Source organism: Haliaeetus albicilla, chromosome 16, assembly GCF_947461875.1.
Source record: "Haliaeetus albicilla chromosome 16, bHalAlb1.1, whole genome shotgun sequence".
Classification (NCBI taxonomy): domain Eukaryota; kingdom Metazoa; phylum Chordata; class Aves; order Accipitriformes; family Accipitridae; genus Haliaeetus; species Haliaeetus albicilla.
Genome location: NC_091498.1, coordinates 17,414,519 through 17,429,040, shown reverse-complemented (window position 1 = coordinate 17,429,040; position 14,522 = coordinate 17,414,519). Strand labels below are relative to the sequence as shown.

Below are 14,522 nucleotides of genomic sequence, written 5' to 3'. Positions count from 1 at the left end.
TGTGGGTGAATGACCCTGTTTTCCTCATAACTGACAAGATCCTTTTCCTTCCTCTAACAAGTGGGAATAGGTTTCAACACAGATCCATGTTCTAGCCATAGGGCTCCACAATTTGAGTTAAAAATGGGGTTTGCTCTGTTGTTGACAGGGCAGCCATCCTCCTAATTCTGGTGGTTACTACATGACGTTCTTTGGGGGTAATTTTGGTGTGTTGTTCTGTTGGGGTGTTTTGTGGTGTGGCATCATGGGGTTTGGGTTTTTTGTTGTTCGGTTTGGTGGGTTTTTTTCCCTTTTTTTTCTGAAGAAGAATGTCTGCAAGGTCAAGTGCTTAGGAGAGCTCAGAAATGTGACATGGCTAAAACTCATTCATGTGGCCAGAAACGGGTTTTGATACTGAGATTCTTACACTGTTGTATGGCTCTGGCAAGTAAGGTATTTACCAATGTGGCCTATAGCAAAACTTTACCCTTATTAACAAAATATACTTTGGTGTCCAGTTTTCCCCTTGTTACTGGCTTCTCTTTGGGTACATAATTCTATGTAAAAGAGGACAGAGAAAGTTATGCCGTGGATCTTGAAGTCCTGCCTTTTATACATACCCTGATGATTTATAAGGATAATCATCTTTGTCATATATTTTATCTTTTATAAGCTAGTAAAGTCTTTTAGCTTCTGGCTCTCTAATAATGGAATAATTTAAAAAAAAAAAAAAAAAGGCAAAAACCCATTATAGTAAAATAAGGACCAAACAGTGCCTTAAAACACAGAGGCAAAGATTTGTAAAGGTGTCAAAAAAGAAGCCAAAGGTACTCAAAGCAGCATGGTTTGGTGTTTTTGTGTTTGCTTTTGGGTTTTTTGTGGGGGTGGTTTCCTCCCCCTCTCACCCAATATTAAATACTTGTTATTCATACTATTGTTAGTGTATCTCAAGCAATTTAGGGACTTGGTCCATGTAATATAAATTATTTAATGTAATTCAAATGCATGTGTATTTTGCAAAAATGACTACTAAATAGTCTAGAGGTTTATTATCATACATGACCATTTATGTTGTTCTTGGGTATACTTGTTAGTGCGCCATCAGCCATCTGTACAGATATTTCATTTTTTTTTGGTGCTGTTTTATTTCTTCTAGGCTTAATTTATGAAAATGAATTGTGTGTCAAGCCTATGGACTGTCCTTGTGACTACCATGGAAGTTTATTTGAAATGGGTTCAGTAGTTTATGAGGAATGTAATAACTGGTTAGTAATTTTTCTTTTTATGCTGTGGACTTAATCCTTCCATGGTCATGAGACAACTTCTTTAAGGCCTATTTCAGTTAAAAATGAAGTTGATAAGTCCTCACTGTTTCTATATACAAAAACTGTTGTTCTGTATATGTTTTGCAACAAAGGGAAAGATAAAAGAAGCTATAGAGCCATTAATGTGGAATAAGAGCAAATGACACATATTGCAGAGAATACTGTAATGTTTAGTATTCTTTTCATCTTGAACTCTGCCTCAAACTAAAAGGAATCTAGAATTCAAAATCTTAACAGGAGAATTACTTTGACTTTACTTTGTCTCCTGTTTGTGTTGTCTCACTTGGACACAGAGCCTAATGTCATTATGACACTAAGCTGCTGTTTTGGGAATTTCTAAGTCAATTTTATAAAAGAAAAGTTTGTAGGAAGAGATAATGCTTTTTATTGGATCAACTTAATTGAAGAAAACCAGTGAGCTTGCAGATGTGGAACTTCTTCACAACAGTTCTATTTTTTTAAAGTAATAAGATTCAAATTGTTTGTGTTTATTCTTCTCAATTTTAGTCATCCTTAACTTTTTATAATCGTTATCAAGGAGCTAAAAAGAAAGAAGAATGTTACTGGATGCGTGGATGAAATTTCACCTGAGCATATCCTCGTGACAAGTTCTTGCTACAGCTTCCAGGCATTCTAGTGACTCTCATAGCTCTGTTGCACCCTTTTGTGAGACTTGAGACACTTGGTGCTCATTTCGTAGAGAAGGAATCCAGGAAGAACAACTGAGGGACAGCCATATATACTTCACAAAAAAAAAAAAAAAAGTATGAAATCTTTTTGTTTTTATTTCAGCACTTGCACTGGAGGAAAGTGGATTTGTACAAATCTTACGTGTCCAGGTATATGAAAGTCTTGAATACTTAATAACTGAAATTTTGCTTGGAGTAAAATATTACTGTTAGATCTTAATGTGATATTTTACTATATACTTTGTATTTTTATTTCTATCTAAATATAAATCCATCTACACACACAGTAGATTAAATATTAAAATGGTCTGAACAGCAGGCGTCTGCCTTTCAGCTTAGTGCAGTAATGTGTCTCCCTGTACATCACCATAATGTCTTTGGTAGATGACACCACCTGGTCATTCTTGTCATTCAACTAAATGTTTCTCTGCAGTCTTCACTTGACAGACTTATGGCAAGATTACTCCCCCCCATCTCAGTATTGCTGGTTAGTGATGTAGTATCTAGGTACTGTACAAATATCAGTTAATTATTTTCACAGTATGTCTGTGGAATGAGGGGTGTTATTCTCACTTCACAGATAGGCAGCTCAACTATAGAGATTAAGGCCAAAAGGATTTTGCATGTTAAAGGTACCCATGGCCTCAAGGTTCTTAAAGCTGCCAATAGATTCAAGCGCTGGTCTCAGAGTTACCAGTTAACTGTGGAAGTGCTTAATGTTTCTGCAAATCAGTTTTTGGAGCCACAGATCAAATACCCAGAATGTAAGGATCACACATATTATTGCCTCCTTTTGGGGGAAGAATTGTTTGGGTATCCTGACCTGGCATTAGGTAAGAACTCCATAACAAAAGCAAGGGTAAGGTTCAGTTCCTAACAGAGTTCCTAGTACCTGGTTATAATATAAATACAATTTTATAAACTACAGCATGTATCGGAGTGTATGAATTCTACAGCAGTAATAACTGTTGAGAGTACACTGACTTTTCTACATACTTAAATATGTTATTTGTTGTTTGTCAGCTGAATGCTCGGTTTCGGGAGACATTCATTTCATGACCTTTGATGGGCGCAAATACACTTTCCAAGCTACCTGCCAATATATTCTAGCAAAAAGCCGTACATCTGGGGTGTTTACCATATCCTTGCAAAATGTTCCTTGTGGACAGGTAAGGCTTAGAACTTTCTTGTGATATCCTGAAGGGTTTATTAATTGGGGAGGGGAAGTATTAAAAAAAAAAAAGGCACCTGCAATTGAATATATTTAAATTAATCAGTAACAACAACTTTCTTTAACGATGAAATAGTTGTTCAGCAACAGTGCAGAGGAGGACTGTACAGAAATTGTCATGTTTGCTTGTGGTAAATAGGAAAGATTATGCTAGCGTTCTGATTCAGTGTTCACTGAGTTCATTCAATAGCATGTGGTGGTTCATGCAACAAACCCTGGATGATGACTTGTTTTCTTGAGCTTTCTAAGTCCATCTTTGTGGATTTGCAGCCAGCCGAAAAGAAGCCTACTGTTTATTACTGCTTGAAGGAAGAATGACTTTTTTGTGCCTTGAATATAGATTTCTCTTTCAGCTTTGTTGTTGCATCTTGAAATTCACTTTTACTTACATCAATATGAAAAACTTTGGATAGCTTTTGGGACAGCTCTTTTGGATATGGTTATATGTATGCATCTGTGTTGTTAAGTTGTCTAATTTATTTCAACCAAACATGCATGTGCATATATGTAGCTGATACTAAGGGTGCTCCTACTTTATATTTGAAAGTTTATGATACTGGACACAGAAGTCACTAAATACTTAATCTGCTTTATGTCCAAGACCCATTCTCTTTCCTTTGTTGTTGTGTACATGGATTTCTGAGCATGTATTATCATGTTGTATGTGTGAGGTATAGAACACCGGTAAGATTTTCACTACAGCATTTCATTCTTACTACAGTCTTGATAGGTCTTGTAATTTTGAGGAAGTTAAGGCAAGTTAGAATAGACCTTAGGCATATATAGGTGGTGTGAGAAGTGTAGTTGACTGAGTTGAGCTGTCTTCTGCAGTTGGGCTTTTCTCACTGACTTTGCCCTTATGTGCATATGTAGAACTCAGAATTTGGCCCACATTTGTATTAGGGTCACAATGCTCCTGTGGATGCCTACTTATTAAGCTGCTGGACTTGCTGTAGGAGCAAGATGTTAAACTTTATATCTTGGTCAGATTTATGTTCTGTCTCCAATGGTCTTGTGTAACAATTTTTACCTAGGAGCAACTGTACAGATGTTTGAAGTGTATATAGACTTAAACTTGACTCTTTGCTGTATTTCTAGACCATATACAGTATGTTATATTTTAGTTCTTAGCATGATGAGCTTCGATATTGCTGCAGTTACATACTTCACATAAAATCAGGTTTAGCACCATTACTTTTTACTTCTCTGGAGGTAACTACTTACACTTAATTCTACTAGTTTTCCTTTGTGTTCTAAATAAATGTGTGATTCTCTAAGTCCTTTTAAACTAATGATTGCATTCATTGTTCTCTGGAGCTTATATTGTTTGTGCGTTTGAGATATCCCTGAGAATAAAAATGGTCATATTAGTTGTCATGCCACACTTTCTAAAGACATATTTCAGTAAAGTCTTTCTGTCCTTGTGCATTAAAACCTACTTCTCTATGTGACAGAAAAGACCTTTAAGCAGAAGAAAGTCATATTAAAGTGGCATTGACAAGTTTATTACAATAGAAATTATTTATTTGCAATCCAGGTAAGAGATGGGAGACTGAGCACATGGAGTCCCCTTCTCATCTCAGTGATAAAAGTTGAGAGGCAAGAAAAATAGCTTCACTAGATAGAAATGAAATATATTTTCCAAGTGGATGATTTGCAAGGAAATGTCCTACTATCTCTTCTATGGTTCCTAGGAGAAGTGCACCAGGACATCAGGTGAAGTTATGTGACAGGGCGTGGAAGTTACCAGTGTTGAACAAGTGGATTCTTGTGTTGTGAATATGACTGCTTTGCTATGCTCTTAATAGCCTCGAGCTCCTTGAGGTAGAAGAGTTACAGTGGGGGCTGTGAAATGAGTTCTTGGCAAGAACATGCATGTTAAAAAAACTTCTAGGCTTTTACTTCTGTGTGCATTGTTGTTTGGCTTGGGAAGAATCTGGTGATCCAGCCAGTTATTTCCTGTTGATAGGAAGATTGAGACTGTTTCAAGATGCAATATATCTGATCGTTGCTACAATTCCCAACTTCAAGTGCACATTTCACTTAGCTTATTCTGATTTCATTGAGTTTAGCTGGCTTCATTCTGTGCTAACCTTGGGATCCCGAGTCATCGACTAAGTTCATATCATCATCTAGAAGAAAAAAAAAAAAATAGAATAGCTGAGAAACAGAAGATAAATGTAGGCATTCAACATAGGCATAAGTCTGTTCAGTCAACATAATATTCTCAGAACTTCGCAGAGTCAAAGAAGCTTGAGGAAGGTGGTTGTATATTGAGGCGGTGTCCTGTACTATATGGTTAAAGATAAGCAAAGGGGATCCCCAAAAAACCACTGTAGGCAGCTTTTTTATCAAATAAAAGTTGAGGCATGATTGACTTTTTGTGGAAGCCCACAGTGAGATACCTTTCAGCCTGACCTGTTGAAAAGCCCGTCAATGGACAACAGAGGTCTGGAGTAAATATCTGCTATGGCAATGTGCAGAATATGTATTGTGGGTGTCATTCCCTTTTGTGTTATGGAACACTTATCTCTGCAAAAGACAGAAATGTGCCTTTCTGTTTAGTTGTTGTGGTGATACTTTTGTTGGGGGAAGTGATAGTTGAATTAGTTGGCTTTCTGCAGCACTTTTGAGACTGCGAAGAACCTTGCAGTAATTCTTGTATCTTCACCCTGACTTAGGGACTTTGCTTAATGTGTCTCTGTGTCCAAGTGGTTTGTAGGTGAACAAATAGATTCTCTTGGCTTTTACTACATGCTGGGCTTCATATTTCACCAAGACTTTAGAAAAACTAACCTGATCAGTCCCTAATAGATACAGCCTTTTACAGAGGTTTGAGTGAAGCATTCTGGACATTAACTGGGTGATCAGAGGTTTATGTGGTGTGTTGCAGGGCTCCATGCTGCTAATTTAATTATCAATGTACAAGTGGTGAGAGGGCAGTGAGAACAGTTTGTGTACTATTAATGAAAGAATGTGGGGCTTCAGTGCAGCTATTCAACTGTCTTAACTATCAGCTAGCTGGTACCACTTGGTAGAAGTGCTGCTTTACAGTTCCCTAGGCACCATCCATTAGCTTGTTCCCGTTTATAAAAATTAATGAATTGAAATGGGAAGCTAAAAGATTTGTAGTGCAGTATCTCATATTTCCTGATGGTTTGAGATTTTATGTGCTTTTTTAAAAAAAAACCAACTTATCAGTCCCATCTCATTCAAGTAGATTAAAAAATGTAGAAAGAAAATACTTAGGGAGATTTTTAGCTCTCTGAATCACAAAGAATCCAGTCATCTAGAGCCTTAGAGTTGGTGACATAAACAGTCATCAGACAACAAGTTATTTCAAAATGATGTGAAACTTTGTTTAAGCACTTTTTGGAAGGAGAATCAGTCAAGTGATCAGCACAGCTTAACCTTATCTGAGTTTCAGTGACAACCTCACTGGCTTTGTAGTTTGTATAATGAGAAGGTCTTCTGAACATAGAAATCTTTTTTAAGTGTTTAGTGAGAGAAATGGCCATTCCTGTGAAAACACCTGCTGAAAGTTGGCAGGGATAGTGCTGTGAAAGAAACAGTTCATTGGAACAGAGAATAATTGTCAGGCAGAATTTCTCCTTTAGTTTCAGCATGAAGGAATAATAAAGCTTTTGTCAATATTGTGTAGTAATGTATATACTATGGTGGGTTGTTCTCTTGTCTCTGGTCCCCTATGCTTATTCTTTTGTTTTCTTTTATTTTCAGCTTCTTGAAAGGTCGACAAAATTGTCTATATGTAGCCACTGTTGCTGAATGATATGCACAGTGATTCAAAGAAACTAACACAATAGTTTGATTAACTATTAAGTAGGTATTCTTTATTGGCAGCGCTGGATGCATGGATGCTATCATGCACACTGTCGGGTCTAATTGTGCAGGTTAAGTACATGTTCTACATACATATTCACTAGATTTCTGAGAAATGTTATACATATTCATTAGTTTTCCAGGAAACTATTGGCATGTGAAAATGTCCTTTAGGCAGGCACATTGAAGGTCTCTGGTGGTCTTCAGGAGTCCTCTGGTGGTCTTCCATAGTCTTCCTCACTTGTCTGCTATTTGACCCTCCTCAGGTGATTCTGCGCAGTATGGTCTTTTACATGTTTTGATACATCAGTGCTTGTTAGTGCTCTTATTATCTAAGTTTTCATTAGTGGTGTAGAACCATATGGCTAGTTTAAGCTAAATTATCTACAAGGACGAGAACAAAGGCAGGAGTTCTTACCTTTTCCGGCCCTATCTATTCAAGCAAGGCCTCTACTTGTGCCTTTTCAACAAGATCATAAATTCATCAAACATTTAATTAAGTTTTGTGATCGCTCATGGTTCCTTCTTGATCATCACTCCCAAGTACCAGTCTCTGACAGGCTTAATCCTTGACAAACACCAGTCCTTGGTACATAAAGTTACAGAGAGACAATCATTAAGCAATAAGCAGTTCTTTCTCTATATCAGCAGAAACCTAATTTCTTAGTAAAGAGGCAAGACAGCAAGATAAGCTACAAGAGCATGGCTTCACAATGTATATGTCTGTCTTCATTATCAGTCCAAAAGAGCTGGTTGACCTGATGAAATATCTGCAGTTATTTTTATAATTTGCTATTTTCAAGTTTCATTTTATCATTTCAACTGTTGGTGGAAGATCACTCTTGCACTATTATTTAGACATGGAGAAATTCTCAATGTAGTTTGTACACACCACTGTGTGTACTTGTGCATCCATGGTACTTGAAGGACTGACAAATGATCTGCTCTGTGCTAGTTCAGCATCTGTCAAAGCCATGTGCTAGCGTTCAGAGATCCTGACAGCTCTAGTAATTGTTTTCAATGAGTAGGGCAACGTTTGCCCTGTGTTAGGCAAATCCCAGTGAAAGTCAGTGAGAGCTGGATAGAAGTGTAAATCTTTAAACTGAACATCCTAATCTGTTTGCACTGTGAATGGTGCTGTTCACAGTATAATTTTGCTGTTAGTGCAACTATCCAAAGGTAGGGATCTTTTTACTAAATCTTGTTCATTGCCTCTTTCAGCACTGAAGATGCTTAACATTTCAGTATTTCATCATCAGTTATGCCTTCACTCTAGGCAGTGGGACTGAAAGTCCAGCCTCCTGCACCTCTGCTGGATGTTTCTGGACTGCAGCTCAGGCCCAGATCCAATCAATGAGAAATTTCCTCCTAGATTGAGACCTAGATTGCTCTTTGACTAAGTGATTTCAGACATGTTTTTGTATGTTTTGATATATAAGACATTATGAGACATTGAAAATGCATAATTAAGATAAGAGTAAAATGAACAAATAGTGTGCCAAAAGTGGCTGGACCCAATTTTTGTCATTGTTCTTGAATACCTTTTAAACTGTTATGAGGTCATGCAGTGAAGGAGGCTGAGCCCAAGAAACGGCAGTTGGGTGCTTCCCTCTTTCCTCTGTAGGTGGCAGGGAATAGGCAGTCTCTTAACTTTATCGAGCCCCATTAAGCCAATGTAAATAAGCTGATGCCTTAGAAGCTATAGTAAAGAGATTTGAGTATAGCAGGAGTGCCAGAAACTTAATTCCTTCCCAGAGCAAAGAGGAAGTAGAAGGTGGACTGTGATTCTGATGTCTTTCAGCATGTATCAAGGTGAATTACAGGATGCTGACATGGTAAAGTTCAAGTCATCTCTCGATTCACCTCTGTACCTAATTCTCTGAGATAGAACATTCTTTTTAAAAAATTCAGCAGTGATCAAATTCATTCTATTAAGAAAAATCTGGTAATCTTCTGTGACTAATAAGCATGCATTAATGAACATTCTTTCCTTACTGGCTTCAAAAGCCAAAGTACCTGTAGTTTTTCTGAAAGGTGGAAGTCCTGGCCTGGAAACTTTAATAGGAACTGACGAGTGTTAATCATCTGCCTGGCTAGTTGCCATGTTATTTAGTACAGGTGTACTTGTTACTGTGATATGTTGAAAATGTTTGATATGCAATAGGCCTCAGACTTGTGCTGCTTTCTACCTGCGTGATATGGTGACTAGTTGAAGATCACTACAGTAACATAAAACGTGCAGGAATATTAAGTAGTTTGGGACTTCATTTAGGTACCAACCAGTTTCAGGACTTGCTTTAAGACTTTTCTTAGGCTGTCTTAAAGGCTTTTCTGTCTGGGTGTTTCTTCATGCTGAAGTTTATAAAGTACGGGCCATGTGGGCTTTCATGTCTTGCATTGGAATCATCCATCTTTAAAAGTAATTAAAGTTTAAAAAAATGGCTGAAGGTTTAAAAACAACTTTGTCTATATATCAGCATAGGCCCTAATGAGTTCCTTAGAAACTTGAAAATGATATACCAGAATCATGAATGGAAAAAAAATCCAGCCTAACTAACACAGAACAAGTGTTGTACTATAGTTGACTTCCATTTTGATGAAAACAGTTAACTTGAATTCAATTCTTGATATTTAAGCTGTTGTGAAATTTTCTTGTGTAGGGCATGTAGCTTCTTTATATGGTGAAACTCTAGCACATGAGTCTCAATACTTTTTTTAGGATTTCAGTCAATTAGCTGCTTTTGGTAATGTTGACAATTAAGTTCCACTGTAGAGTGAGGTAAATGAGGTTGATCTAGGATTTCTTTGGATTATGTTTCATCCAGACTGAAATGCAATATTCCCTTTCATGTTTTTTCTATATATTGTTTTGACTTAGAGAACCAAAATAGAAATAAGAATAAGGACTGGTAGTAACAAAATAAGCAAGTCGGGCCAGTTGGATGTTGTGATACTGTATGCTGACACAATGCTGCCTTTCTTTCATCAATATTCATCCAGGGAGCATATGAACATACACCACAACTCCTCTCAGAAACAATGAACTTGAATGCTGTTTTAAATAATGATTCACAGGATGCTTCTATCTTTCATTATTGTTTGTCTTTAAAAGAATTTTATATCTTAAATATGCTTTAAAAGAACCTGGGTATATCAGAACACTTTAAAGTACAAATACTGATTTCTGTGCACTGCTATGTGGACAATGCAGCCTTGCTTGTGAGCATTCACTCAGCCTCAGTGGGTCTTTAATCACGGGGTCTCATGAATTGCAGGTGTCTTTGTACTAGGCTATTTTAAGAATTGTTTAAGTTTCTCTTTCCAAATCCCACTTTTGAGCTGTATTTGCATAACAGATTAGAGTTATATTTAAACACACATGTGAAATCATTCAAAATAACTAAGTTTTCTTACTTAGCTGTAAAGATGTATGTTTTCCAAGGGCACTCTGCTAGCTAACAAGCAAGACAACTGAAAATTTTTAATTCCCCAGTAATTATAGCTTTACTCGAACTCTTATTTAACATTCATCCTACTTAAATATTTTATTTTTTTAAAAAATTGTTTTGCTCTTACTTGTAGAACCAGGATGGATCATGTATCCAATCAATCAGCCTTATTCTTAAGCAGGACCCCAAGAGGCAAGTGACTCTGACTCAATCAGGAGATGTTTTGGTCTATGACCAATACAAAATTAACCTGCCTTATGCAGATGGTAAGGAATAATATGCGAGCATTTAACTCCTGTCAAGCACTAAAGCAGTATTTTAATGGCATATGTGTATGTTGTGATACTGTCCATATTGCTAACATACTGAAGTTAAGTGGTATATTGTTAATATCAACATTTTTAATTTCTTATGAAATGTTTCACAAATTAGCTGCTGATGGTAGGAGTTATACAGCAACTGTATTGGGCTAGTGTCTATGTTAAGATTGATTATGTTCTGTCTCTAAAGTCCAAATGCCATCCCTCACATTTACCAGTTTGGTTAGTTCTTTTCTAAGGGGAAATTCTTTTCTCTGATTCTTGACTGGATAATTTCTTTTAACTTTTTTGTAAGCAACTCAAGTAAATATAAATAGAAGGAGCCGTCTTTCCCCTTGCAGATAAGCTACAGATTTTCTGGCAAAAATTTTTTTTTGCTTCTTTTTGCTTCGATGAGTTTTTAAATCTCTCCCTCCCTGGAAGATATTAGCAAGTATTCCACATATGAATACGTGACTGTGTTCTGTGAGATTCAGTGTTAGCTTCAGTGAGAGTTTTATAAGCAAATCATTAGTACATTTGATGTCTGTGGGGCCTTGGCTCTTTGGGAATTTCCCAAAAAAGGCTTTAATACAGGAAGCACATTGCTGGTGTTAGGATCAGGTTGTCTAAAATAAATGGTCTGCAATGTTTGTATCTTTATATTGAACCTTTATGAATATTCCAGTGAACTTTGCATTTTTTAAAAGTGTAGTGATTGTCATAAGTTTCTTGTTTTCTTTAAAGTCTGGATTGGTGTAACCTTGCATGAGAAATCAATGATTAGGGGAAAATAGGGCCTTAATAGGAAAAAAATGTAACTTACATAAAAATAATATACAACACAAACAGTGAAATGACAAGAAACAAAATGCAAACTACAAGCAGGTTTCCTTTGCCTTTCAACAATCTCTGTTTTTACTCACCAGAGTTATTTGAAATACGGAAACTCTCCTCTCTATTTCTTCAAGTGAAGACACACATTGGATTACAGATACTGTATGACAGAGAAGGACTGAGGCTTTATCTTCAAGCTGACGGACGGTGGAAAGATGATACTGTGGGCCTTTGTGGAACCTTCAATGGAAATATGGAGGATGACTTTTTGTATGAATAGCTGCAAGATTTTTATTTGCCAGTATATGAATATCTACAGTTAGAGTGGTAGATGAAGTGTGTACTGAAGCTGAATGGATAGATACCAAGAATAATTTATTTTGAAGTTTTGTGTTAGTGCAATAGGTAGGAGGTTTTAGTTTGCTAACAGAAAATCTGTAACTTCAACTATAGGATATCAAGCCATGTTTTGCTTAAAATATTTTGATATAAAAATACAGTAAAATATATATGACTCATAAGTGCTAGTTTATCTGAAAAGTTTTGTCCAAAATATGGAGTGGCCTATATATAAGGGACTTTCTGCCTTCCTGCAAGCCTCTTTACCTCTCTCCAGCTCTTATTTTCTGCTGCAAGTTCTGATCTGCTCTCTCTGACAGAGCCTCTGTTGTTCAGTGTCTGCAGGCCAGCAACAGGAATTGGCTGTTGCCTGAGCTTCACTTTGTTGTAATGCAGCGAAAGGTGGTTCAAGCTGCCTGAGCACTACAGTCAAGATTGCTGTTTGTCCAGCTGCTTTGCAGCATGTTTCCTACAGATACTGAAGAAAATTGGTTTCCAGGGCATTGAATAGCCTAATGGAAGTAGGAGAAGGAGAACATGAATTTGGAGCATGACAGAATATTTTTTTGACCAAGGGGAAAAAAAAAAGTAGGAGAACATCTTCTCTCAAAAGAGTTGGAATTTTTAAAATTGAAACTAATAGAAAAATGAGAAAGCTTTCCATAATAGTTCCCATTTAAAAACACACATTCTAGTGGATTTTTGAACAATTTTTATCTTAAAGATTAAAAAGCATTATCAGAATATTGTTTATAATGAGACTAGGAAAACATGATACAGGATCTCAAGAGATATTATTTATGTAAAACTACTTGAATTATTTCTCTGTTTGAAGCAAGTAAGTTTTGTAGTGTATTTTTAATGACGATGTTTGGACTTTTTCAATAGTTGATGTTTGTGAATAAAGCCCTTAAACTACATGAACTTACGAATTGTGCCAAGACATGACACCAACCATAACGTGCAAGTGTCTTGACACGTACACAAAACACCTGATCCACACCAGGTTTGGGAGACTTGCCATAGACGGTGGTGTCCTTTGCAATACCTCCACCCCAGCTACTTTGCCAGAAGTAATACTGCTGGTTGTATGCCTAACACAATCTTTTCCGTGGAGTGTCACATCCCATATTTAAATGCACTGTTTTAGTCATTCTCCCTATACAATATTAATATGCCTTGGTTAATTTGATCAAAGTCTTTCTGTCTTTCAGCTTCTGCTGCGCCTCTGCTTACCTGGGCCTCATGGATATCTATCCAATTGCTTTTGGAGTTATATCTCTGAACTCTTGGATTTCTTTTCCTTCTTCTTTCTTGCAGGGACTAGAGAGCCTGGGAAGTCAGCTACCCAGGAACAGACAGGAAATTGTAGGTAGAGGAGAAATAAAAATGGATCAGATATACTTCTGTCTCCTCAATGATGAATGAGAGTGCAGGCTTTCATGACAGTGGTGCTCCCTCCTGTTTTGTGAAAATGGAACTTCATCTGTTTTCATCTGTCCTTCCTTATGGAGTATCTAATGGCTCTAGAGCAGATATTTCTCTTTCTTTTCTGGGCCTTTGCCTGGAAGGAAGAGGAGTCCTGAAACTTAAGCTGGCAGTGCTTTATGGGAGAGTGCCTAAGAATATAGAACAGTGGAAGGGGAGCTTCAGTCAGCTCTTGTGAAGGGGGTGGTAAAACTGAGACCATTCTGTAAATTCAGTGTATCTTTTGTGACTGACTTCTGTTTTGTAAAAGATCTCCAGTTGGAGTAACTGAAAGCACCCCAGAGCTGTTTGGAAACACATGGAAAACTTCATCGGCATGCATTCTTGTGCATGATAGTTCGCAAATGGATCCCTGTGATATTCATCTGCAGGCAGGTGGGCAGTGAAGGTCAATTGTTATTGACAAATGCATTTCTACTTATTACATCTGTGCTGATTATTGTAGTTGGATCAGGTAAAGTAATAACCAGTCCTACCCACTGAAAAAATGAATATTTACAGTAGCATTTGTTGAGCTCAATCCCCTGACAAATCATGTAGAGTATTGTTTAAGTATTTTCTCATACTTGCAGAGGCACTTGCAATACTCCCTTTTTATTTCTGGTATGCAATTACAATGTGTAAAGCTACACATGCGTTAAAGGTTTGTGGTATGTCTAATATTGGTGATTAGTTAAGATGGAGACTCAAAAATATTGCAGTAATCATTTTTGAAAATACTGAACAAATTAAACATTTGATTTAGTTGTCTGCTGTGAAGGAGAATGAGTAGGAGAAAGATACTTATGCACTGCCAGCCTTTACATTCAGCTGAAAGTCTACAGTTGGGGAACGAGGCTAGTGGCTGATGCCATGAGGACCACAGATGGTCACTAAGACATCCTTTAATAATGATGACCTTTGTAGGTCATCAGTTGTATCCATTTCACAGTTTCTACCACTTGTCTTGGACTCTACACGCTTTTAGGCAAGATACAGAGGTAAAATATTGATTAAGGTTTTGTCTGTAATTTCAGCAGTGCTAAGAAATCATTATGTCTCCTGCT

At 37.0% G+C, this 14,522-nt stretch overlaps 1 protein-coding gene across 3 annotated transcripts in view; it reads left to right on the top strand.

Annotated features, from left to right (window-relative positions):
- Nucleotides 1-14,522, top strand: part of OTOG (otogelin) — a 113,828-nt gene that overhangs the window by 20,244 nt on the left and 79,062 nt on the right. For 2 of the 3 annotated variants that reach the window (XM_069803720.1, XM_069803721.1), the window contains exons 1-6: nt 1,141-1,244; nt 2,097-2,143; nt 3,017-3,162; nt 10,647-10,779; nt 11,742-11,919; nt 13,727-13,851. In XM_069803720.1, coding sequence (XP_069659821.1) covers nt 1,171-1,244; nt 2,097-2,143; nt 3,017-3,162; nt 10,647-10,779; nt 11,742-11,919; nt 13,727-13,851 — 703 coding nt within the window. In that variant the 5' untranslated portion in view covers nt 1,141-1,170. Of the gene's footprint in view, nt 1-1,135; nt 1,245-2,096; nt 2,144-3,016; nt 3,163-10,646; nt 10,780-11,741; nt 11,920-13,726; nt 13,852-14,522 lie in introns of those variants that run through there. The other variant, XM_069803722.1, reaches the window with a different exon arrangement.